Source organism: Chrysochloris asiatica, unplaced genomic scaffold (genome assembly GCF_000296735.1).
Source record: "Chrysochloris asiatica unplaced genomic scaffold, ChrAsi1.0 scaffold00174, whole genome shotgun sequence".
In the NCBI taxonomy this organism is placed as follows: Eukaryota; Metazoa; Chordata; class Mammalia; order Afrosoricida; family Chrysochloridae; genus Chrysochloris; species Chrysochloris asiatica.
In genome coordinates this window covers 2,972,740-2,999,015 of record NW_006408692.1, presented here as the reverse complement: position 1 = coordinate 2,999,015, position 26,276 = coordinate 2,972,740, and the positions used below count along the sequence as shown (strand labels likewise).

Sequence of the window (26,276 nt, the reverse complement as noted above, 5' to 3'; positions counted from 1 at the left end):
GATGGTGGTGGTACTGCCGCTGGACAGCTCCTGTTATTTTTTATATTTAATATTAAATTGTAATAATAAAATAGTATGTAGACATTCAAATATACTATAAATCAGAGTGGATTAATACAATGAAACTGAAGATCCTATCACCCAGACTCAAAAATTATAAAGACTTTACTGTTTATCTCCTAAAGTATTTTAAATAAAATCGTAGTTATCAAGTCATTTTCCTCATACCTACTTCATTATGCCTCTCTAAAACATACGTTTTCTTACACAGTCACAATTCCATTATTAGAATGGATTTTATTTTATCATGCTGGAATTTTAATTCATTATTAAAATTCACTTCTTATATTTATTTATTCAGTGATTCATTTATAATACCCAAAATATGCCTCTTAGTTGTAAGTATGCAAAACAAAAACTAAATAATGGCTTCATGAATTTGCTCATATCAGCGAGGGTTCCATTGCCACAGTTTTTGGTGGGAGGTGTGGTTGTAGAAAAAAGCAGAACAGGAGGGCTCAGTTCAAAATAGGCTTCCCCTCTACTTAGCCCATTGGCATCTAGAGCTAAGTCACAGGTGAGATGTACCGGGTGCAAGGACAGATATCCTGGTGGGCTTACTAGACAGAAGAGTCTTCACAATAGTGAAAGGCCATTTCCCTTCTTAACCCATCTTTCCACATCTGTTTTATGATAGCAAAAAAGATGCTCCTCTTTCTTCACTGTCCTTTCTAGGAATTGTTAGAAATATTTAGTAATCTAAAAATATTTAGTATACTGTTTTATAATTTGAGATATATATATAAATCATGATTTCACAGTGGATGATGTCTTAAGGAACTCCTTGGCTTTATAATCTTCATAATAATTGTATGATGTCTCTTAAATTATGAAATACTTCCAAACATTGCATCTTCCAAAGCCATTTAATGGAGAGCAGTACTTCTGAAAAGAAAACAAAAACCATCTTATTTGCTAAAATGCTATGGGTTCTAATGTCCACTCTAAGGATTTGTACACATAAACCTCAGAGTTGCTGCCTACGGGAATCTGGCTAGAAAGTAGTGGGCTCTGTTGCCATGGGAAAGAGAAAAGAAATAAGAAAAAGGCAGAGTAAAAGCTGACAGCTGGTTGATGGGACCTTCTTTTGCCCCCAACAGTTCTGCCACAGAAAGGGATGAATGGCTAGAAGCGATTTCCAGGTCAATAGAAGAGTATGCCAAGAAACGAATCACATTCTGTCCTAGTAGGAGTCTTGATGAGGTATTGTCTTTATGGCTTTTTTTTTTCCCCTCTCCTTTCAGTGCATTTCAGATTTTACCTTAAAAAAAAAAACAAACACAAGCAACAAAAAAACACCAAAACTTTTCATAGGGCTTTTAAAAAGCAGCCTCAGTTCACAGAAGGATTGGAGGTGTGTGTATAATTCCAGAGTTAAATATTTATCCTGCTATTACTGTCTAACTGCAAGCCTATGATAGCATGCATCATATTGATGTTTTCTACAAGTTATAAAACCTCATTGTAGAACATTTAGAAACTAGAAAAGGAAGACAATAGTCAGCTGTCATCTCACTACCACTGGCATCTTCTTAAATTAATTGACCTTAAAACATTTTTAGAATGCAGCTCATCTTAATTTCCTGAGCACATGAGATAAACAATGACAGCCCGAACTTCATTCTACATCCTTCATGATACCATCAGTGTGCTCTGAGGCGCCACTGCCAAATCAAAAGACTTGATTCTCTGGCAGGCAATGTGCCTAGAGATAATCAGAAGTCTTTCTTCCACAGGCTGACTCAGAAAATAAAGAGGAAGTTAGTCTCCTTGGATCAAAGGCTCCCATCTGGATTCCTGATACCAGAGCCACAATGTGTATGATCTGCACAAGTGAATTCACTCTGACCTGGAGACGACACCACTGCCGCGCCTGCGGAAAGGTGGGAGAGGACAACACCCATCTCTCCAGGGTGTCCATAGTGAGCTAGCACAGTGCCCCTCAGAAACCAGTGTTCTAAATTAAAGGAAGAAGCAGGAGAGGAAGGAAGGGAAGAAAGGTACTGCTCTGAAGCATGGATAGTGTTCCTCTACATATTTAGGGGGAAGTCTTTGAGGGGAGCTTATCCCCTCCCACCCAAAAGTTACCATAGGATATCAGTAATAGATAACGTTCATTTTAAAAAATACTAACAAATCAACAATTAAACAGACCCCCCTCACATTTCTACACGGAGTCCTGGTGTGGTGCTGTTTTTTAAATGTGCTGGGCTGCAAGGTCAGCTTGGATCGCAAGGTTGGCAGTTCAAGCTCATCAGCCACTCCTTGAAAACCCTGTACAAGGTTGCAGTGAGTTGGAACTGACTCAGCGGCACTTAACAACAACCACATTTTTACACAGCTACTTATAGTAAAACTGGTGAAAACTGGAACTTGTGGAAAGTGGAAACCTGTCAGAGAAGGAAAACTCAAATATTTTCATTAATAGTGATACGCAGCCTCATTTGTCCAAAGGCAATTACAAGTCATTTCAGATGAACATTATAAAAACCTTGCATAATTTAATCATGACAAAGGATAATGGGTAATCTAAAACACTAAATAGTGCTGAATTGCTTCCATCATGCAGTAGCATAAACACACTTTAAAATTTACTTGTATAATCCACTTCAAAATAATGAAAGTTGTAAATTAAAAAAAATTCAACCACATAAAAATCTTATCTTATAAAATGAGACTTTGATTTTCTCACTATTTCAAAATTGCGTAACTCAAGTCAAACAAAATGTAGTCAGCTATTAGCATAGTGAATTATAAAATGTTCTACTAACCATAAGGTCATTAGTTCAAATCTACCAGTGCCTCTGTGAGAGAAAGATGAGGCTTTCTGCCCCCTTGGGGATTTACAGCTTCAGAAACCCTATACAAGGTTGATGTAAGTCAAAACCGATTTGATGGCACACAACCACCGTCACCAAGCCTTTAAGCAGGCTATAATAGGAATGGTGGTGGTGGTGGTGGTTGTGCCAGGGAGTCATAGCAACTTGTAACCATGTGAAGTTTGCGAGGCTGTAAATCTTTTTAGGAGCAAAAGCCCTCATCTTTTTTCCACAGATTGTCCGATAGATTTGAACTGCTGACCTGGCGGTTTGCAGCCTAGTTCATAACCCACTACGTTACCAGGGAAAAAATGAAAGTAAATACAAAAAAAAAAAAAGGTGATAAAAGGTAAGATTACATACACCATCAGAGGCAGGAAACTTTGCAAGACCCAGAAACACAAGGTAGTCTGTTAAATTCCTACTCTTACACATCTCACTGTATGTAGACTACATTTCTCTAGATGACCAGGTACTTAGTAAGGGGAGCTTAGTCTTACAACTGTATCAGTAAAATGAGGAGAGTAACTACTGTATCAGAGAGGTCTGATGTAGAGAGCATCTTATATGGAACAGGACGCTAGCTGATCAACAATAGAAGTGTTACACAGCATCGGTGATGATGATGATGATGATGATGATGGTGGTGGTACTGCCGCTGGACAGCTCCTGTCAAACTGAATGCCTGACTGACACTGCTCTCAACAGTTTCCAAACAGTCGCTCATGTAGTGTGCAATTTTATGTAGTAACCATCAGTAAATGTTGTACTGTGTGTTAGATGACCACATGCCTGAACTCCATAGAGTTGTTTTGGAGACTGAGATTGAGTGACTGAAAATATTTTGTAAAGTAGATAGTGTGATAAATCGTATCATTTCTTAGGGTTTTCATACAAAGGTTATTCTAATTGAAATAATTCCAATGTGCTTTCAGATCGTTTGTCAAGCTTGTTCATCAAATAAGTATGGTTTAGATTACTTGAAAAATCAACCAGCAAGAGTATGCGAACATTGTTTCCAAGAACTGCAGAAATTAGGTAATAAATAAAGAAAAGATTTAACCAAAAATTCCTTCCCAGATGCTTTCAAACAACCTTTTCAAAGTATCCTAGTAGGCACATTGGCAAAATGATTGGTGATACTGGTCTGAAAATGAGTACTAAGCTTTCTTAATGCATGTTTTGCTGTATTTCAAAGATACGTTGGACTGAGGTTTATTTTTATTCTTTGAAATAGGATTTTGCTTAGATAATTTCATTGAAGAAATGCAATTACAGGATGAAATGCTTAAGACATTTGAAAGGCAACTGTTTGTAAAGCAGTTCTCTATAGATATAGGCTAGGTGACTGTTAGTGTAATTGTAATGCACTTCCTTTGACCTAATACAAAATGACATATGTCTGCCTATTCATTATTTATAGTCTATCTTTAAAGTGAGAATGCAGCTAGCAGGACTACATTGGTCTGTATTTGGGGAAAGCCTCCAAAGTTAACTTCCTGAAAGCTGTAGGATCTAAATTTTCAAATGATTATTCGCCATTCATATGAAAAGTAGTTTATCAACAGCATGGAGCAATATCTGAGTGAATGAAATTATACAACATGCTCTTTCAGAACCCATACATTTAGAGATGAATTGATTGCTGTGGTCTCTATACGTTTTCCTAGAAGATACACTCATCTGTTCCTTTGCCAGTTTTATCTTCCTCCCTTTGCTCTCTGCTCATAGTATGGCATCAAAACATGTAAAATTAATCTTTGACTTACCCTCCCTCATCATTCACAGCCATTGGTTCTATTAATCCTGACAAATTTATCTTTGAAAATCTTGTCCCATCTCAGCCTTAATAAAGACTTTAATTTTCTCTGGCCTGGACTATTTCAGTTTCCTGACTGGTTTTCCTGCTGTAAACCCCTCCTGGCTGCTGCCAGATTTATTTTTCTAAATCTTTAATCTGCTCAAATCACTCCCCTGCTTAAAAAGCTTTTGATTTCCCACTGCCTAAACAACAGTTAAAGTTTCTTACATCCGGCCTTTTTTTCAGCCTTATTTTCCTCCAGCTAAAAGATATGATTTCAACTTGCCTTTGCTCATACTAACCTCTCTGCCTGGAGTGTTCTTCCCTCTTTTCGCCTGGCAAATGCCTACTTAAGTCTTAATGGCCAACTAAAACTTCACATTCTCATCCAAGCTTTCCCTGAACCTTTGCAGTCAGAATTAATTGCTTCCTCATCCGAGTCTCCCTGTCTTCTTCACTATCACTGTTTTCACTGTAATATTATTAGCTGGCCTATTCTCCAAACCCCACTAAGTAATGTTGTTAAGAGTTTAAAATACAAATCAGTAGAGGGGATTCCTATTTAATATATATATATGTGTGTGTATATATATTTCTGAGTTGGCAGACATTCACATGTTTCAGAATTCTAAAGGCATAAAACAAAGGGGACTCTTTTCACATGGTTTAACATCAAAAAGCAGAACATCATAGACAGTGAAGTCTTTGTCCCACTCACCTCCAAGCCATCCATTTTTCTTGACCAGAGGCCAGCAGAGTTGTCAGTTTTTTTGAGTATCCTTCCATGGATGTATTATGCACCAGTGTTTATTGATCGGCATTAAATTGAATTGCAGAATGTTTTCCATTGGCTCCATAAGTGTGTCTGATGTGTTTTAGATCAGCAGCACTCCCCTAAGATTGGATGTCCAGGAAATCACAAATCTCCTTCCAGTGCCTTATCATCAGTCTTACATAGTATTCCATCTGGGAGGAAACAAAAAAAGATCCCAGCTGCACTCAAAGAAGTAAGTGTTGCAAGCCGAGAGAGGTGAATTATTCATACTCATATAATACACTGTTATTTTCATTTATTAAGGAAGCTGTCATTACCTAACACTAATATTAAGATACGAATTTTAATACTGTTGATGGATGTGGCTGATGCTTCACAATGTGGCCTGGTATCCCTTATGACCTGAGTCATTTAGTAAATGGCAGCTCAACAGGTTTGGAGAACATTGGATAGTGCCGATAGAAAGTAAAGCTAACTTGTACAGATGTGAAGTTTAAAAAATAACTGAATGATTTTCCCTCAGTTCCTTTGGGAACTGAAAGAAACAATTGTGGTTGGAGTATAGCAAACAAGAGGAAGAATGAAGGAGGACATTATGCTGAGTGAAATCAGTCAATCCTAAAAGGGCAAATATTGTTGGGAACACTATTGTAAAAAGTTAAGAAAAAAATTTTTCAAAAAAAGTAACATTATATGATGGTAACGGGGGGGGAGGGGGGAGGGACTATTCAGACTAGAGAGTAGACACAGTTAACTTGGGTGACAGGGAAGGCAATATACAATAAGAGAGAGAGGTTGGCAGAGGAATGATGAAGGTAGCAGAAAACACAGGGAGGAGCACAAGAGGTAAAGTAAGTGGAAGTAAATACTGTGAACTGGTGATACATGGAGGGGATTGCTGTCATGGTAATGAAACGAAATATATAATTCGTTGAATGTAAACCTGATGATCTGCTCTGGAAACCTTCACTCAGTTCACAATAAAAAGTTCTATAAAAACAAAATAACTTGGAGAAGGCCCCTTATGAGAGGAAACATAATGGATAGACTACTTGGGCCTTTTGGTCGCATTTACTGATCCACATGGCTTGCCAGGTATTGTTGGTTATATAGGGGTGAAATCACTAATAGTAGATTGTTTTTCCATTAAAATTGAAAGAAAATTTTCAAAAGTGATCATAGAGTACACCATTAGAGCTTCCGGGGTTGTAATCCCCAGGCACCATTGCTCCTTCCCTAATGCCTCACATTGGAGTGTCCAGTCAGCCGTTGTCAGAGGGCAATCAGCCTGGCCTTTCCGATGAACCTTCTTAAAAGCTTACTGATTAGTGGCACCTCTACTAGTTTTATGGCCAGCCAAATAGGGTGTTTAATTTTGGCTTTCTTCCTTGATTTTTGTTGGAGGTTCTTTCACAGAAAGTGGAAGCAGACATCTATACTTCTGACCAGCTCCGTCTTTCTTTTGTGAAGTCAGAGTCTATCTGGAAATTGCAGTAGTGTGTCATGATTTATGACCAATCTTATGAACTAGTAAGAATAGTTCTTAAAATTCTAGTTGCCAAGTTTCATATTGATTAAGCCAATGTAGTGAGTATCTGAGTTATCCCTACCGTTACCGTTTCTGCATTTAAAGCTACCTTCAGAATGAGGTTCTGAATGATCCTTGGCCCCTCCATGCTGATGTCACAGTTTCTGGGTATAATTCTTACCAATAGTTTTCCTCTTCAGGCTGAACCCCACAGCATTGGTTAAAGAACTCATTCCAGCCTAGACTAGAGTCAGCATGGCAGCCATCTGATCTCCCACACCTGCCCACCCAGCCCACCCAGCCACACAAGCACAGGCCTTTGGTTGCAGGTGTTTCCTTCCTGGCTGCTGTCTTATCTTTCTTTACTATACTTGTTCACAAAGCATGGCCCCCACACTGCAGCATGCCCACCACCTGGGAAACTGAGAATGCAGATTCTCAGGTCCCACTAAAGTTCTGCAGAATCAGAAACTTTAGTGATTATGGTGAGTGCTAAGATTTGAGAGCCATTGCTCTACTAGCCCTTTTCAGTCAGACTGGAGAAATGAAATAATCCAAATATCAATGAACTGTGTGGCACTTCAGGATAATGCACTAGATCACAAGGTTGGATTGAACTGCAAGGTTGGCGGTTCAATCCGTCCAGCTGCTCCTCAGAAACCCTAGACAGCGTTGCTGTGAGTCAGAACAGACTTGGTGGCACTTAACAACAACAGTGTGACTACTACATACCATGTACACACTGTGCTGGCTACGGAAGACACCAGAATAAACACACAAACGAACACCGTTTTTATAGATTGTGATGAGTGCAGTAAAGGAAAGAGAACTGGGAATTGATGTGGTGTTGAGGGGTCAGGGAATGTTTCCCCAAAAAAGAAGATAATGCTTGAGTTGAGCATGAGTTGTTGTTGTTGTTGTTAAGTGCCGTCGAGTCGTCTGGTAGCATAGTGAGCATGAGTAGGCGGTAACAATGGGAGAGAGTGATCAGCAGAGGGAACCATTTGTATAAAGTCACTGAGATAGGCAGGAGGTAATGAAGGCCACATGTGGAGGAAGAGCAGGCAAGATAGAAATCAGGAGCCTGGCTTTGCAATCAGATTCTGTAACTGAACAAATCACATAGTCATTCTCTTTCCTCATCTGTAAAATGGGCATAGTAAATAGCAGGGTCTGCTTTATAGGGTTGTTGTTACGGAAGAATGAGATAATCCAGGTGAGTGTTGAACACACTTCCCAACTGAGATTAAATACACCTACTCCTGATTTATCGACTATCTTATTAGTTGACATTTTACATTTATGACAGTAGTAAAATGTCATCTGACTCTTTCACTAATAACAAATGTCTGGCAGTAATGAATGTTGAGGTTCCTGATGGGAGTTCCTAGCTGGCTGTTCCCTTGGGCACATAGAAATGATAAACATATTGCAAAGTATTTCACTGCCCAGGAGGGGAGAAGGTACACAGTCTCCCTGAGCCACTGAACTGGTGGGCGGATCAGTGGGGCCGTGGGGAGTGCTCGAATGAGGCTGGAGGGGAAAGGACAATGCCTGGTGTTTTCCCATACCTTCATCTTTCCCCCTTAACGGTTTTTAAACAGGAGAGTGACCTAGTTACATTTGTATTTTTCAAAAAACAGTCCAGCTACAGTATGGAGCATGGGAGCAGGATGGGGTGAGGGGAGAGGGACAGGAATGTATACAATGTCTTGCTTTTTTAAATGTGAAAATGTTGAACATGTAGCATTTTCTTAAGATGTGTTTCCTTCTCAATTGCTACAGTGTCAGGGAAGCCCAATTTGAGAACATAGTCCAAGTGTCATTCTAAAGCATTAAACTGATTAGTTTTTAATAAACATTTTAGAATTATTATATCTATTTAAGTGCTAAGAGTCAGAATATTCTCCTTGGGGAGTTATGTTCTTATTCCATTAAAGTTCAAAACATTTTTTTAGAAACTACTCCTTTTTAGAATTATATCCAGAACCTCAGAACTCTCAACATATTCTGAGTAATAGCAGATAGTATCTTTTAAGTTGGATTTGATTTATGTTTTAAAAAATCCATTCATGGAAGGCAACTTTGGTGAATTAGTAGTTAAGCTGGTTAAAACCAGAGGACCATGTATGATACTCAGTGTCATGATTGATCTTGAACGGCTAATAAACTCACTGGAAAATATTCCAAAGAAATAATATAAAACATTTTGAGTGATGGCTGTACACTTATATGAGTACAGGTTGTGGTTGTTGTCGCTGTATGCCATCAAGTCAGTTCTGACTCAGAGTCACCCTGTATAGGATTTCCAAGAGTGCTTGATTGGTTTAAGTTGCCAGCCTTGTGGCTAGCAGTCCACTGCTTACCCTACAGCACCACACGAGGGTTCATATAAGTACAGAATATCCCAAAATCTCATATGAATGTAAATATTCTGTTTGTTAAAAATTACTTGATAGTCTTATGTAATATGTATTTTATGCAAATACATTTTACCTTTATGCAAATATACTTGAGCTTAATTTTTTTTCTCATTTAATGTCAGAGCATAAAGCTTCCACTAAACAATATGAGGGGACTTCAGAAAGTTCATGGTAAAATTGTTATTTTTTAGTTCCATTTTTCTATGAAACCTTGTATATAATCCTTTTTATGACATTTATAAGAAATTAATCCAATCACCCATTAACTAGTGATTAAAAATAGATTTTTATAATTCATAAAGTGTCCTGGTGTGGCACTGTAGGATCAGCACTGGACTGCTAACTACTAGGTTTGCGGTTTAAACACTATACAGGGTAACTGAGTTGTAATGGACAAGGGCACTTAGCAACAACTTTGCATTCATTTTCTTTTCCTGAGTAATCAATTTCCTCAAACTTAAAACACACATTTAGTATCACACAGTTTCTATGGGTCAGAGTCCAGGCTCTGCTAAGCTGGGTCCTCGACATGGCTGCAACCCAAGTGTCAGTCAGTCTTGAGTTGTCATTTGGAGGCTTATTGGAGGAAGGCTCGACTTCTAAGCTCTATCTTGTTGTTGGCAAGGTAACTTTCCTTGTAGTTACCAGACCGAGGGCCCTGGTTTCTTGCTCGTTGTTAGTGGGAGGTCTTCAGTTCTCAGAGACTACCTGCTGTTCCTTGCACATGGGCATCTCCACATATATGGCTGTCTGCTACTTCAAAGTCAGCAAAGAAGGGAGTCTGTAGAGCTGTTATTCTAGGAAGATAGAGACTAATGTAACAGGAAGTTGCCATGAGCTCTCTGGATGGCAATTAGTCACACAGTCATGGGGATGAGATTCCTTTACTTTCACTACATTCTGTTGGTTAGAAGGAAGTCACAGGTCCTGGTCAAACTTAAAAAAAGGAGGTTATACAAAAGTGTGACTTAAAAGGTTCATAATGACGGGAACCATGTTAAAGGTTGTCTGTTACACCGCTCAAGGCAGTTCTTAACTTTATGTTTTACTATCTATGTTCCCTGAAGGAACCATGGTGGTATAGTGGATTACAAGGTGGGTTGCTAACCACAAGGTTAGTAGTTAGAATCTGCCATTCGTTCTGTGGGATAAGAAGAGGCTTTCTGCTCCTGTAAAGATTTACAGCCTCGGAAACCCTATACAGGGTCGCTATGAGTCGGAACTGACTGGGTGGCTCACAGCCACTACCGCTACCACCATGTATGTTCCTTTGTTGTGGGTTTGAACCGCCAGCCTTTCCGGTTAGCAGTCCAGTGCTTATCCTACAGTGTCACACCAGGACTAGAGTTTCAATGACCAGATTATAATCATCAGATGCACACTATCTTTTTGCACAGTGATTAAATTTTCTCAACTTTTTATAAAGCAAAACCCAAAACCCATTGGTGTCATATCTATTCCAGCTCATAGCACCCCTATAGGACAGAAGAGAACTTCCTCATAGGATTGCGAAGTGTGGCACTGTAGGATAAATGGCTCAAACTCACCAGCCACTCCTCAGAAACCCTATGCAGGGGTTCTGTGAGTCAGAACCAACCTGATGGCACTTAACAACAACAACAAAATCTTTACCGAAGCAGACTGCCACATATTTTTTCTATAGAATCACTGGTGGGGTCAAACCTCCAACCTGTCTGTTAGCAGCTAAGCACTTACGTCTTTTCTTTCAGACCAGATTTTAGGGATCAAAGACTGATCCTTAGGATCACTTGTATTAATAACAGAATATTCTGTGAATTATTCTTTTTTTAACTTTTTATTGAGAATTGAGTAAAGATTAACAGACTAAGATCATCCACTTTATATTCAACAAATTACACTGTTGGTTTCATCTCGATGATTACAATCCCCTCCCTGTAACAACAGTTATCCTACTTTCCCTGTGGCTTTCCTTTTACATCTTACATTTCACAAATGAACAAAACATGAGTACTTGGTTTACACATACAAAACAAAACAATATATATTCATTTATATGTCCTAAGGGCATATTCTGCAAGCCAACCTCTTGCCTGCAGGCACACAGCCTTACTCAGTCCCTGGGCTTAGATAGAGTACGTGAACTATTCTCTTGTTTATAAGTGTGAAAGCTGTCTCCAGAATAAAATTAGATGTTTAAATGAATTTTTGTAGCACCCCCTAAGAAGTAGAGCAATGGACAATAGATATAATTCCAAAAATACAGTATAAAAACAAAACACCAAGCTTTGGCCTTTGGTATTATTATTTATTAAATTATTAATTAATTTGGTATTTATTATTTAATCAACTTTCTTCTGCTAACAACCCAGAAGACACAGATGAAATCACAAAGAAACATACACAGGCACATGCTTGCAAGCACAGTTATACCAGGTGAAACTGAATTGTTCCTAAAGAAAGGATTTTTATGCTCAGAATAATAGCAGCTTTCAGTTTATCATAGTAGCTAATGATGAAAATAGAAAATTTCATTCTGCAACAGTATGTATTGTTATGGATATTACTTTAGCCCCTAATGAGCACAAATGATTTAATTTTTGCTTTTCTGAACACCACTAATTCTGCAGTGGGCTTACTTGTCTAGGTCTGCGCAAACACAGAGGATTCTTCTATGAGTGGCTACTTGTACAGATCAAAGGGAAATAAAAAACCTTGGAAACACTTGTGGTTTGTCATAAAAAATAAAGTGCTGTATACATATGCTGCAAGTGAGGTAAGGTCTGAAATTTAAAGATTTTGATAAAGATTTTGAGGTCTTGTTTTGTATTGCCAAGTGGCAATCATTTAAAATATCAGTACAGTTTTTAAAATACATTTTTAGATGTTTTGTTTTGCTGTACTTTTGAAGTGGGAAGTTGTAGCTGCTGTAATTTTAACATGGAAAGTGTTCTGAGTTTGTACCTGGAGAACTCAGACTAAAAAATGTTGATACTGCATAGTATTAAAATACAAGTGTCCTGTGACAACTAACTGCTGCACTAATGCTCAAGGTTTTTATCCACTCCCTTGACCATTCCCCAGATTCAACTGATCAGGAATCAGCACAGATTAAATAGGCATCATTTGGGTTGTAGATAATTTCTGGCTATTTGCTCTAATTCTGCCATTTCTCCTATCCCATCTCCCTGTGTTTCTACATCCTGTGAAAACCACTATCTAAGGTCCAAGTTTTTTCTTAGTACTTCCTGGGGTCAGTCACTGCTTTCTGAGCTATATTTTCTACTTTGCAAAAAAGGAAGTTATACAATACCTGTCTTTCAGGGTTACAGTGGAAAATAAAGTATTCCATGAGTGTGAGTTCATTGCAAATCATATAACCCAGTGGGAGTAGATGGAGTAGGTGGGGAGGGGGAGGCTCAATAAATAATGTTGAGTAAATGAAAAACATATAATTGTTTTGTATACATGTAAATGAAATTAAATTATAGCTACATAGATCAATGTTTCTCAAATCTGAATTTTGATCCAATCTGAAAACCCATCTCCATTTTGTATGTTTTTACATTAGGATGTGGCAGCTTTGGAGAGTCAGCCTTTGCTAGGGTTCACTGTCACTCAAGTCAAAGATGAGAATTCAGAGTCTAAAGTGTTTCAGTTGCTGCACAAAAACATGTTATATTATATATTCAAAGCAGAAGATGCTCACTCAGCTCAGAAGTAAGTAACTTAGAAATGTATTATATACATACTTATATTGCATGTGATTTCAAGTTGTTCCTTTAAATGGTTGACTTTTAAATGGCTGCTGTTAATTGCATGGGGATAACTCAGGATTCTGAGTTCTACTTTGGAAAGATTGAACATATTACTCAAACTCTTGAGTGGAAAGATTGAACATATTACTCAAACTCTTGAGATGCATTGTTTTTTAAAATAAGGAAAAGATGTCTGGAATATTTTCAGGAGGCAAAGGGGAAAAGAAAAATAGATAGTCTTGTCCAAAGGAGTTTGTCTACATGTAACCTCAGAGGAAGCGGCATGATGCTGCTCTGACCCCCTTCAATGAGGGTAAGAATCTTCCCTTGAAACATTCTAGGACTTTGGCAATCCAGTGATTCAGTTGTGCCATGGAACAGCAGAAGTTTAAACAGCTGCTTGCTAACTTCATTGGGAAAAAAGGTCAAACACATTAAAAGGCTCCCATGCTGTTGACTGAGTAGAAGGAAGTAGGTGTCATTTTAAATTGTAAAGGCTGAATGGTCTCTTTAAAATTCCCAGGATATTCATTTAGACATCATTAGATTGCTTCACATAGACCTGTAGATCTCTGTGGGGTCCAGGGCCTTTCTTCCTTTCTGAACAAAATAGTCCAATTCATCTTTTTTTTTTTTCTCTTTTTAACTTTTTATTATGAATTTGAGTAAAGGTTTACAGAAAAGGTCATCAGTTTTACATTCAACAAATCATACACTTTGTTTCATCTCAATGATTGCAATCCCCTCCATGGAACAACAGTTATCCCACTTCCTTCCTGTGGCTCCTATCTCCATTCCACCCACCTTCCCATGCCTTCTCGCCATGCCATTGTCCTTAGGTACATGTTGCCCCTTTGATTTTGAATGATTGACCAGACTATCGGCTTATCTTACTAGTGTTGTTGTTCCCCCTATATACCAATCTACTGCTTAGATGATTTGATTTTTATTTTGACCTTACAAAATAATGTAGTTTTATTTCTGCAAGAAGTGTACATGTTTTCTCAGTAGAGTTAAAAGTATAGAAAATTTCATTATTTTGTATGTAGATACAAAGGAATGCACTAAGCAGTTTCTTAAGGCAATTATAATTAATGTACTAGAATTACATAGTTCCTAAACATCTGCCACATACAGGATTATATTCTATAAGACTTTTTTTTTTTAAGTTAGCGTATTCAGCAGAATAGATGCTCCTCCAAGTAATTCCTATAGTAGTACTGAAGAATAGGTTTCAAAATGTCACAACTTTTTTCTGAAAAAATCATTTGGACAAAATAACAGTCACCCTGACATTCTTGTAGGCATGGTATCGCTCCAAATTTTCATCTGTATTTACCATCAGCTCGATGAAATTGTAGCTTTTTTAATATACTTCATCTTTGTTTATATCATAAATAAAGAAGACTGACTCAAAGTATTCTTAATTTTAAAAAAGAAATGAATATAGTTGTGTGCATGAAATCATCTACTTATAATTTGGAATTGATCAAGGTGACCTTGTAAATTTCTCTTTGAGGTTAAAATCATGTGGTTGATTTTTTTAATATGTGTTAGAATATTAAAATGTGTGGATACAGAAACTTGTAGCCTTTAAAAAAAATCTGAATAGAAAATTATTTAATGTAACTTGTTAAGTGTGTTGCGTTGGTTCTGACCCATAGCAAACCTGTATAGGGTTTCTGAGGAGCAGTCGGTAAGCTTGAACCGCCAACCTTGCAGTTCAAACCAACTTTGCAGTCCATTGCATTAACCCCCAGCTCCATGCCAGGACTACTAAATGATAAGTTACAAAATTAGACGTAAGACATCATATGGTGTCTGGCTAAATCCATGTATGATTCATATTATCTATAGACATCACCATTTTTTTTTAATTGTGGTAAAATACATATAGCATAAAATTTGCCATTTCAACCATTTTCATGTGTATAGTTAATGGAACCAATTATTTTAAGTGTAGAATTAAATGCCATTAATTATAGTCACAATAATATTTGCCTCTGATTTGTTTTTTATTACCCCAGATAGGAACTTGATACCCGTTAATTAATTCATAAATCCCCACCCCCCTCTCCCATTGCCTATTCTAGATGTATCATATAAATGGGATCACAGAATATGTGCCCTTTTGTGTCTGGCCTATTTCATTTAACATAGTATTTTTAAAAATTCATTCATGTTTTAATGTGTATTAAAATGTCATTCCTTTTTATGGCTAAATAACATTCCATTGTGTGGATATACCACATTTTGTTCATCCATTTATCTTTTGATAGACAACTACGTTATTTCTACATTTCAGCTATTGTAAATTATGCTACAATGAACATTGTTGTTGTTAAGTGCCATTGAGTCCGTTCCGACCCATAGCGACCCTGTATAGGGTTTCCAAGGAGCGGCTGGTGAGCTTGAACAGCCAACCTTGCAGTTCAAATGGCTTTGTAGTCTAGTGCAGTAACCCACAGCACCACAAGTTTGCATCCATGCTTTCAAGTATTTTGGGTTTGTTAAAACAAAAAATCACATTAAGCTAAAGAATGTTCTAAAGGGAAAAAAAAATAGTTTATAGTTATGGTGCTGCCAGATAATGTGCTGGACTACATGGTCAGTTTGAGCCACAAGGTCAGCAGCTCAAACCCACCAGCCACTCCTCAAAAACCCTATACAGTTACGGTATGAGTGGGAATCAACTCAATGGCACTTAACAACAAACAACAACATACTCTAGTTTATCATTAGTAATTATACATTGCCATAGAAACAGGCCAAGGAGCTCCGGTAACCTAGTGGTTATGAATTGGGCTGTGAACCACAAGGTCAGCAGTTAGAAACTACCAGCTATTCCACGGGAGAAAGATGACACTTTCTACTTCCATAAAGATTTACAGCCTTGGAAACCCTATACAGGATCTCTATGAGTTGGAACCGACTACATGGCATATAGTCCCCGTCATCATAGCAACAGGCCAGGACACTGTTTACATAATAACTCCTGGACATGCAACATGAAAAGTGTGTCTCTTATTTCTGTGAAGAGCAAGAAAGGGGTCTTTTCATGTAGAAGCTATCTGAAGTCCTAATGATCCCATTTAGTTGATTTTTTAAGTGGGTATACCAGCAATAATAATAATTATTACTGCATTTCCTTTTCTCCCTTAACCAGTAGTCTGATTCCGTGATTTCAGAAACATCAGCTTCTATCCCTGTCTTAACTCCAACAACTACAGTATTCAACTAGGGCATCCCTAGTTCAAACCTGTTAGAATATTTTCAAATAAAGGGAGTCTGGCATTTAGTTCACTCCTAGTTGGACCAAATTAATGCTACTTCTAAATAAAAAGAATTCCAGATTGTTGCAGGAAAGAGCTTCATACAGTCCCGCTACTATCCGTACTGTCTTCACGTACTCATGTACACAACAATTATAGGTTCCAAATCTAACAGATTTCTCTTATCAATAGGTGGATAGAAGCGTTCCAGGAAGGCACAGTATTGTAGCAGTATAGTTTCATCTCTTTGATGATTTCAAATGGGTGGAATTTCACCAGAATGGAATAAATGCAGTTGAAAATTTATATAAAATGAAACATTGCCAGAATAAATCCAGCGAAACTGTTCGTCCAATATAAGAAATTATTTGTTAGGTAAAAGGTAATATTTTTTAAGTGTTTTTGTTTTTTATCTGTATGTGTTATTTATTAAATTCTTGATGTTTACGTAATGGTCAGAATTATTTCTGAGACACACTGAATTCTAAAGGACCTTTTCTCTGGAGACTAGAGAACTTGTTTGAACATCATATACTGTATTAACTCTTTGTGACACAGTCCACACTGTTATTTCTTCCTTACATTTTCTACCTAACATTCTTAGGAGTGAAGCACACACACACACATCAAGGGGCTTGTTGCCATGCAGTGCTTAGTACACAAATGATGAGTATGAAATTGTTCATGGAGAAATGCATGTCTTTGAATCAGTACAATAAACATAGATGAATTGTTGTACCTTTTAATGGAAAAAACACATGACCAGCTTCTACCTCAGTAACTATGAAATGAAACTTCAGTAAATTATCCAAACTTTTTCTATTGTTAATGTACCTCTTTTGACCAGAGTTAATGTTATATCATCAAGAAATTATAGCAAAGGGATAAAAACTGAATGTACTTTTAACTGAATTATGAGTAGAAATGAGGATGTTTTTATTTGCAGGGGAACAAATATAATCAGCTATATGGGCTTTTATAAAAACCACCATGGCGGTCCAGTGGTTAAGCATTAGGCTGCAAACCATAATGTTGGCAGTTAAAATCCACCTAGCGGGGTCCTGGTGTGGCACTGTAGGATAAACACTGGACTGATAACCACAAGGTCGGTGGTTCATACCCACCAGCTGCTCCTTGGAAACTCTTTAGAGTCACTAAGAGTTAGAACCAACTTAGTAACCCTTAACGACAACACGAGGCTCCGTGGGAGAAAGCCTGGCAGTCTGCTCTGGTGGAGACTTCTGTCGAGTGCTGCTGAGTCAGTTCCAACTCAGTGACCTCACATAGGCTTCCAAGACTGTAGCCGCAAACATCATCTTTCTTCTGCTGAGTGGCTGGTGAGCTTGAACCACCAACCTTGTTGTTTACAGTCTGTAAAGATTACAACCTGAAACTGTATGAGGCAGTTCTACTCTGTCACATGGAGCCATTATGAATTGAATCAACTCAACAACACATAGCAGCAATAAGGGCTTTTAAAGTTACCAAGTTCAACATAAATGTCTTATTGTTGTTATTATTGCTGTTTTATTAATGCAAATATGGTAAGCATTACATTAATAACGCCCCCTGGTGTTGTGAATAAGAGTTCTGAGCCCAAGGCAATGGTTGTTTTGTACCTAAAAAAGAATGTTACATTTCTTAAAGTATTGTGATTTTTTTTTTAAATGAACTGGAATTACTGTATATGAAATGTATAAATTCTAAGTCAGTATTAACTGAAATTGTATAATATTCATTTTTAATGCTTTTGTACCACTTTGTGATATGTCCTTCCTGTTAATTAAAAAAAAAAAAATCCTTTATTACTCTAAGCAGCTATCAGTGTGCCTCATTAAGAAAGATTTATATTCATGATTCTGGTGCACTGATTGTTTAACATGTGAACTACTTTGTACATAAAATTGTTGGTTGGCAAAAGAAAAAGAAATGAACACTATGGTTAAAGTCATTCCTGATATTTATGGTACATGTTCCCCACACACTATCCAAAAGTAGAATGTTCCTATGAAACTTTTCATAAGCCAAAATAGTATAAAGCGAAATAACTATTACTATGAGTTTATATGAGGAAAATTTTTTTTAGCCTTCCAAGACCCAAAAATAACCTATGAAATCATACCAAATGTCTTAGTTATCTAGTGCTGCTATAACAGAAGTAACTCCATAAATGGATGGCTTTAACAAGTATTCATTTGTTCTCTCACAGTTATGTTGTTGTCGTGTGCCACTAAGTCAGTTTTGACTTACAGAAACCCTGTATAGTGTCCAAGAGTGGCTGGTGGGTTTGATCTGCTGACCTTGTTGTGAATTCAGGGCATCAGCTCTAGGGAAAGTATTTCTCCCTCTGTCAGCCTGGAGGAAGATCATTGTCTCCTTTTGATATCTGTGAGCCCAACATTGCTTGGAGATCTCTCTGTGTCTTGACTTCAAGCTTCCCTTGGGTCTAGGAGGTTCTTAGCACAGGGACCCCTGCTCTGAAGAATGTGTTTGTTCCAGCTCTTCTTTCTTGGTGGTAGTCAGGTCCCTCCTTTTGTGTTTGCTTCTGTGTCTTGTTGCGTCTCTTTCTTTTTACCTCTTGTATGAGAAAAGGTGAGACAGTGACATCACAGGTAGACTTCCCTAGCATCCTATTTGGGCTACCCTACCAGCAATAACCCTACCAGCAATGTTACATCCCACTTTAATACTGTTCCATAACAAACATAACCTAATTCTGTCTCAGTGAAAGCAGGCAGAATTTAGGATTCATAACACATAGGAAAATTACATTAGATCACAAAATAAAAGACAATCATAAAATACTGTATTTCATTCACCACAATCGAAATATTTAATTACTTCCATTTTTATGCTAAGCTTAACACCCTTAGAAACACTCTCTTAGGCTTTTCTGATACCTTAGAATACATCTTGCTACCGGATACATAAAATAATTGTGAGAAAGCACAGATGCTCACAGACACAGTTCAGAGCTATGGCAGCTGGATGCTGAGATGCTGCTTACAGTTCCTGGGAAAGGAACTTGGTGACACCATTGCTGAAAGTACCCACTGCCTCGTTCAAATCCTCTATCATTTATTTCAATTAGCAAAAACAGCTACTGATGTAGGTCTTTTGTAAAAACAATATGGCGTAAAACGAACTTTTGAAAAGCAGGAAATACTTGTATATGTTACAGTGACTGAGTTTAAACTAAATACAAACTGTCTTAAAAGGCAAAGTTACCCATTCAGTATTTCATTCAAGGGTAGAAGAATTTTCCTTTATGCTTCTATATAGGATTTCCTAATTCATAGTGATAGCTATGACGGCCAAAGAATTCTGGCATGCCTTTCCAAGCCTTTTGAGTGCTGTTTGCTACAGCAACAGAGGCCTACTAGGTCTCAAGATTGTTGCTCTGGTTTCTCAGGCTGTCTCTTGCTACGGAACCATCTGTTGACAACCTCATACACAATGCTCACACATTGCTGTTTCTCAAATTTTTCAGTCAAAGTAGGTAAATGAATACTTTGGTAACTCACTTACCCAGATAAATCGAGGAATATTGCTAATATAGTTCCATTTTATGCATGCTCAGGTTAATTCCAAACAAAATGTGTTTAAACACATCTCTGCAATCAGTGGATGGATGCAGACACGTTTTTTCAGTAATACACTTGTCTTAGTCTTAGGAGGGTGTCTTAAAGAAAAAAACAAGGATATTTTCTTGCCACAGAAAAAGATGGTTTTAAGGTCTTAACTACTATCAAATTTTTAACAAAACTCAAGTAGACATCTTCCCAAACCATGGAGGGTTTGCATCTGGTTTACAGAAATGCTGCCCCACATAAAACAGCAGTTTTTGGATGGATCAAGCGTTTTAAGAAAGGTCAGGAAGACCTCAAAAAGATGAGTCAAGGGAGGGAGAGACCATCAACCTGGACGACTGTAGGAACTGTGAATGAAGTCTAGAAACTCTTGGAAAAAGACTAGAATTACAATTGATGTGATAGCTACTGAAGTTAGGAGCTCACATGGTTTGGCATTTTCAGTTTGGAATAAATTGTAACGAGGGACTAGTCTTGATTTGCCAATACAATCGAGAGAGAACAAGCTCCAATAAAAAGTGGATTCTGGAGGTGATCTGCTGAGCCAGTTAATTCAAGGTAGAGAGGTCAGCTCAGAAGGTTATGGCAACTGTTTTTTGGGATCCCAAAGGGGTAATCTTGATAAGATTTTTTCGAAGAACACAGGACAGTCATGGGGCTATTAAGTTTTAAGAAAATTAAAAACTGCATTGATGAGGAAAAGGCAGGATTTTTTTTTTTTTTCTTTTTCCTCTAAGACAATGTACCTGTTCATTCTTGAGGGTATCTCATGCATCCTACAGCCTTGATGGAGTGCAGAATTCTTCAGGGAAGGGTTAGAGAGATGAAGACACTGCCATCAGCATTATATTGCTCCAGATGGAGGCTCTATCAAGAATAGCTTCAGATTTTGATGTTTTTGTGTAAAGAAATGATATTTTAGCAATACTTCTGGTTACGAATCGGGCTGCGAACCTTAAGGTCAGCGGTTCGAAAGTACCAGCCGCTCCGCGGGAGAAAGATGAGGCTTTCTACTCCCGTAAGGATTTACACCCTTGGAAACCCTGTACAGGGTCGCTATGAGTCGGAACCGACTCGACGGCATTTAACCACAACAACAACATTTTAGTTAAGATAGCATAAAGAAAGCTTCCATTCCATATTTATGCAGGGTTAACATCCCTGCAGTTGTTAGTATATCCTTGTTTGGAAATTAAGGTTCAGCTTCAGTGAGTCTAGTATTTGGTGAGTCAAGTTATTTGGTTTTCTTCCCTCTACCCTTGAGCTCTCAACAAGTACAACTAGGATCTCAATCCCAGAAATAATGTATTTATTACATTGATGGATGTACTTCCAGCAACTCCATTCACAAGTGTTTCCTTATAAGAGAGAAGCGTAGTTATAAAGGTAAACTAAAAGATGTTCAGAGTTATTTCAACAAGGGACACCAGACTGAAGTAGGCTAAGGCTGACATTTGTCATGTATACCTTTTAGCTGTGGCAGCTGTAGGTATAGAAGACGCACCTAGGAAAAATGAGAAAGGTTTTCTTTAGCATCATCCCCTATTTCTGACCCCCTCTCTAACTTCCCTAATGTACCTGGTGGTGGTGGTGATGAGCCATGGAGTCAGTTCTGACTCACACTGATCCCGCATAGGGATTCTTTACATGAGCAGAAATCCGCATCATTCTCTGGCAGAACAGCTGGTAGTTTCCAACTGCTGACATTGATGTTAGCAGCCTGACTCGACTCTTAACAACTGAGTTACCAGAGCTCCTTCTATGTACCCAGTATCCCATTGTACTCTGGCTGCACGAGATACAGGAATTGCATTTGCTCATTGTCTCTTCAAGCTCTTCAATCAAAATCTTAATTCTTTAAGTATTTGGAAGCATTTCTTTAAATGAGGACATCAGACAAACATTGGATGTGCATAAAGCTGTAATGAAACAGCTGTGTGAGCGAGATAGCTTTAAAATGTAATTTTGTTATCCCAGCATATATGGGTCATAGAATATACTCAGCAATTACTGCTGTTCAGTTATTTTACTTAAGATGCAAATGTCCTTACAGTTTGTCTTGTGGCTTGAGTACATGCTTCCATTGTGTTAAGTTCTGAGAAGTTTTGAGATCCACTGCAGGGAAATGTAATCACTGGGATGTCCAAGGAGGTGATTCTTATTTCCTTTATTATGGTGCATATGCCTGAAGGCAGATACTGCATCTAATGTGTCCATTTCTTTCATAGTAACTATCCTGTGTCTTTTAAGAGAAAATATTACTTCCTCAGGTGCCATACCCTTTTCTGCAGGTATAACCACCAGCTAGCCCTAAATTATCTTTTACATTGTTTTCTTCTAAATTCTCATTTTTCCCCACACACAGAATAGAAGAAAGTGAGGGCAGGAGTTTTGTTGTGTACAACTCAAATACAGACTCCAAATGCCTTCATTATTACTCAGATCTTACACCTCCCCTCTTAATCATCCTACAAGGCCATATTTTCCACTACAAGTTGGATAGCTACATGAGTCTCAGACATCTTAAATTTTACATGACTTAAGACTCAACACATCTATTTCCCATTCAAATCTGTCTCTCTCATTTTCATCTGCAATGGCTATAAAGACTCTGAATCTCCAAGTCTCCACAAAGCTCTTTAAAGCTCTGTGCAATTTCTCTCCCATCCTTTCCATCCTCATTGCCCTTTTGGTATTGCATAGGCCCTGGCTCAAGTCCTTGTTACCACTCTCAATGATTACAGTAACGTTTCTTCTAATTTCAGTACCTTCTTTGTGTGTCCCCATTGCAGCAATCTTCCTAAAGCACAGCTCTAATTTCATCCCGTATGACAACTTCAGTGGCTTTCCAGTGACTTGGTGTGGAATGTAAATTCCATTACACTTTGCTTCAAACCTTGCCTCACCTGTGTATTTCATACTTCGCTACGCTGCAAGATAAGGCACTGGACCACAAGGTCCATTTGAACCTCAAGGTTGGCAGTTCAAACCTTACCAGCTGCTCCTTGGAAACCCTATACAGGGTCACTATGAGTCAGAACAAACTCAACAACACATAACAACAGGTATCATATTATCTAGCTAGCCCCCTAATACATACTTTCTCTATTTATAGTTTTCTTCTTTATTCTCCCTTTTCCCCCACATCTTGGCCTATTTAGCCAAGAGTGCCCAATTTGAAAGCCACCTTCTCTATGACTATTGATCCTAGCCTTCTCTCCTTTATTCCTCCAGGCTGGATCCAGTCTCTCCTTTTATGCACCCAGAGCCCTTTATTCATCAAGACTTTCCTTTGGTATGTGTCACATTCTGTCCTTGAGAACAGCAACTGTAACTGGTTCCCATTTGAGACTCCTCCACTGCCCTGGGCAAAGTGCCTTACATGAAACGGACACTTCTATTTATTCCGTTCTGTTTTTTATTCTCATGCAAAAAATGCCTAGAATACCCAAGTCTCCTGGAGCCTATATTGTCCATGACTTTTTGTCTGATAAGAAAAGACATACTTTTTTTTTTTTTAAAGGAAGTAGAAAATTTTCAAAAAGCCCCTTTTTGGGAGGCAGAGGAAGAGATGAGCAGCTTTCACTTGTATATAAGCGCCTATGGCATGAAAGAACAGAATCTTGAAATACTGTTGTTTTCCTTAAATGACTTATGTTTCTATAAGCACTTTCTACATAATGATTAGTTTGTATCTTATTGTCCATATATAGAAATATAGTCTTTATAAATTAGTATTGTATAAAATGTTAATATATATATTTATATAAAATAAATTTACAATTTGATGTGTGATGTCTTTTTTTCTGAAGCATAATTAGGAGAAACTCTATTACCCATAAATGTTCCCAAAATGGCTTCCACATCCCAGTTTTAATAACTCAACTTATTGTGACTTAAGTGAATTAATTAGGTAAGGGGATAAGCTTAAGAATCACTATAGGTATGCATACTATGTTCAGAAAACAAAGAAAAGATCTCAAACTACCTTTTTCTGTTTGACCTAAAGATACTAGGTTTCTCCTTTGGGGCCAGTTTAAAGATTTCGAAGGGGAGGCAGTACCTTTCCTGATTTGTTGTTAAACTATTAAACAACAAATGATGTTTGTAAAAGGAAGAGGTGGACTTTTAGAGAATGAGACATGAAGTATATTTCCACAGATGTACTGTTTCCTAAGTGTACTTTTGGTTTTGTTGTCTTAAACTTCTACCGGAATCTACTACTTATCTGCAGTGCCATCTCTACCACACAGTACTAGAACAGCTTGCTGTCTCAAGTAGCCACCAACAGAAAGTAATGTTCACTCAATGCCTTTTAACAAATCTTTGGTGGTGACCATTAAGCATTGTCCTATAGAGTCCTGGCGTGGTGCTGTGGGATGATGCACTGGACCACAAGGTCAGTTTGGTTCAGATTCATCAGGTGCTCCTTGGAAACACTATACAGGGCCGCAATGAGCTGGAATCGAGTTGATGGCACTTAGCAACAAGATGCATAGTCCTGGAGTCCAGGTGTGGTGCAGTGGGATAAAGCACTGGAACACAAGGTCAGTTTGAACTACAAGGTCTGTAGTTCAAACTCACCAGCCACTCCTTGGAAAGCCTATACTGGGTCTGACCGATTCTATGGCACTTAACCACAAAAACAAAGGCATTATCCTATGTGCCTGGGGATACGCCACTAAATAAAGACAAAAACCACCCTTCAGGGAGCTTACATCATAGTAAGTTTTCCTCCATTTAATCGTTATATCTCCATTAATTACAATAATTGGTAAGTAAAAAGTTTGCCTTAAGATGCATCATTCCACCTCTGCTAGTTATATGTTAATAAGTAATCTTGTTAATCCTATAGTAAACCTAAGAGCCTAAGCTAAGAGAAAGTCTAGAAGAAAGCCCAGTGTGGCACAAATTAGAAACTGAACTGCCGAAAACCAATAGGGTGATGTTATAATTAAAACCTGAAACGTTGATTCAAAATATCCTTTAATGAGCACCTTAGACAAACGCCATGCTCTTTCTTCCCTCCGAGCCGAAAGGGGGCAGCCAACTTTCAGAACGGCGTTTCTGTACCTCTCGTCCCTCCGTCTCCACCCATCCGGGGAACGTCACGCCCTCCACTCACCGCCCAGCCACACCGCTAATGCGCAGGCGCCGGCGGTAGGGAGCACCGCAGATCCGAGGGAGGGGTCACGAACTCTGACCCCTCCACTGAAAAACACAAACTCAGAAAGCCCCCCCCTCCTTTTCTTAGACTCCCTTACCCCCCGGCTTTCTCCAACCTGTCTCCTCCCGGGACGTCCCCCCAGCAGCCGCCGCAGCGGGCTGTCCGGTCTACGTCCGGCGCAAGGCCGAGTGCGGCAGAGAGGCACGGGTAAGAAGTGCCGGTGGGAAAAACAGCGGTCTCGCCAAGGGCGGGGGTCGAGGGTGTCCCTTTAGCCAACTGCCAACGGATGCATCCCACTACGCCCCCGCAGCCTGTAGGGCCGGCCCGCCTGGCAGTGCTGCGGTGAGCTGTTCTGGTGGGGCTAGGAGGGGGTGTGGAGAGTGGCCGGAGCGGCGGGGCCCCGGGACAGGTCGAGGTGGCGCGAGGAAGCCCACGAGCTGCTCGGAGCGCACGGCCTCCTTTTGCGGCGCCTTTGACCTTTCACCTACAGGAAAAGCTTCCGTCGTGGCGTCGCCGCCGCTTCCCCCGCCCCATGGAGCTGCGCACGGCGGCAGGGCTTGGAGGGCGCATGGTGGGTGCGGGCGTACGCGGCAGAGCACTCACTTTAGTACGTGAGCCGATACCTGGACGCCTTTCCCCAGGGCCTTTTACAGAATGACCCACAGAGCAACGGCCTCACCTTTCACTTTACTCCACGTTAAATGGGAGGAGAGTCGTTGCGCCTCTTGGTCATGTGTCTTTGGAGAACAAATGCAACTGCTCGGAGCCCTCACTGGGCATATCCCAAGCTGCTGGTAGCTCTTTTGTTAAAGACACCTGCCTCCACTCTGTGAATTACAAGTGGTGTCAAGTAGTCCTATAACCTTCAGGAAGTAGGTCTGGAAAGAAAAGAATACCACCACCCCTGAAGTGAAATTTTTTAGGGTTTTTGTGCCTCTGAAAGTTGTAATTACTCCTACCTTGAAGCTTTCGAACAACGTTTGCTGTGTGGTTGGCTGTTACAGGATGGTTTTTATGACCAATTCTGTTGACCTAAAAGATAACTTGCATTCTTAAGAAAAAGTGGGGTTCATGAAATATTACTAATTTCGTCATTTCTTATAG

The 26,276-nt window shown here is 38.9% G+C and overlaps 1 protein-coding gene across 1 annotated transcript in view; it reads left to right on the top strand.

The window, feature by feature from the left end:
* Window positions 1–16,644, top strand: part of FGD6 (FYVE, RhoGEF and PH domain containing 6) — a 144,460-nt gene extending 127,816 nt beyond the window's left edge. Inside the window, exons 15-21 of the mRNA XM_006871812.1 lie at window positions 1,161–1,263; window positions 1,797–1,943; window positions 3,815–3,917; window positions 5,560–5,687; window positions 12,033–12,161; window positions 12,957–13,105; window positions 16,608–16,644. Coding sequence (XP_006871874.1) covers window positions 1,161–1,263; window positions 1,797–1,943; window positions 3,815–3,917; window positions 5,560–5,687; window positions 12,033–12,161; window positions 12,957–13,105; window positions 16,608–16,644 — 796 coding nt within the window. The remainder of the gene's footprint in view (window positions 1–1,160; window positions 1,264–1,796; window positions 1,944–3,814; window positions 3,918–5,559; window positions 5,688–12,032; window positions 12,162–12,956; window positions 13,106–16,607) is intronic.
* The last annotated feature ends 9,632 nt before the right edge of the window (window positions 16,645–26,276 follow it).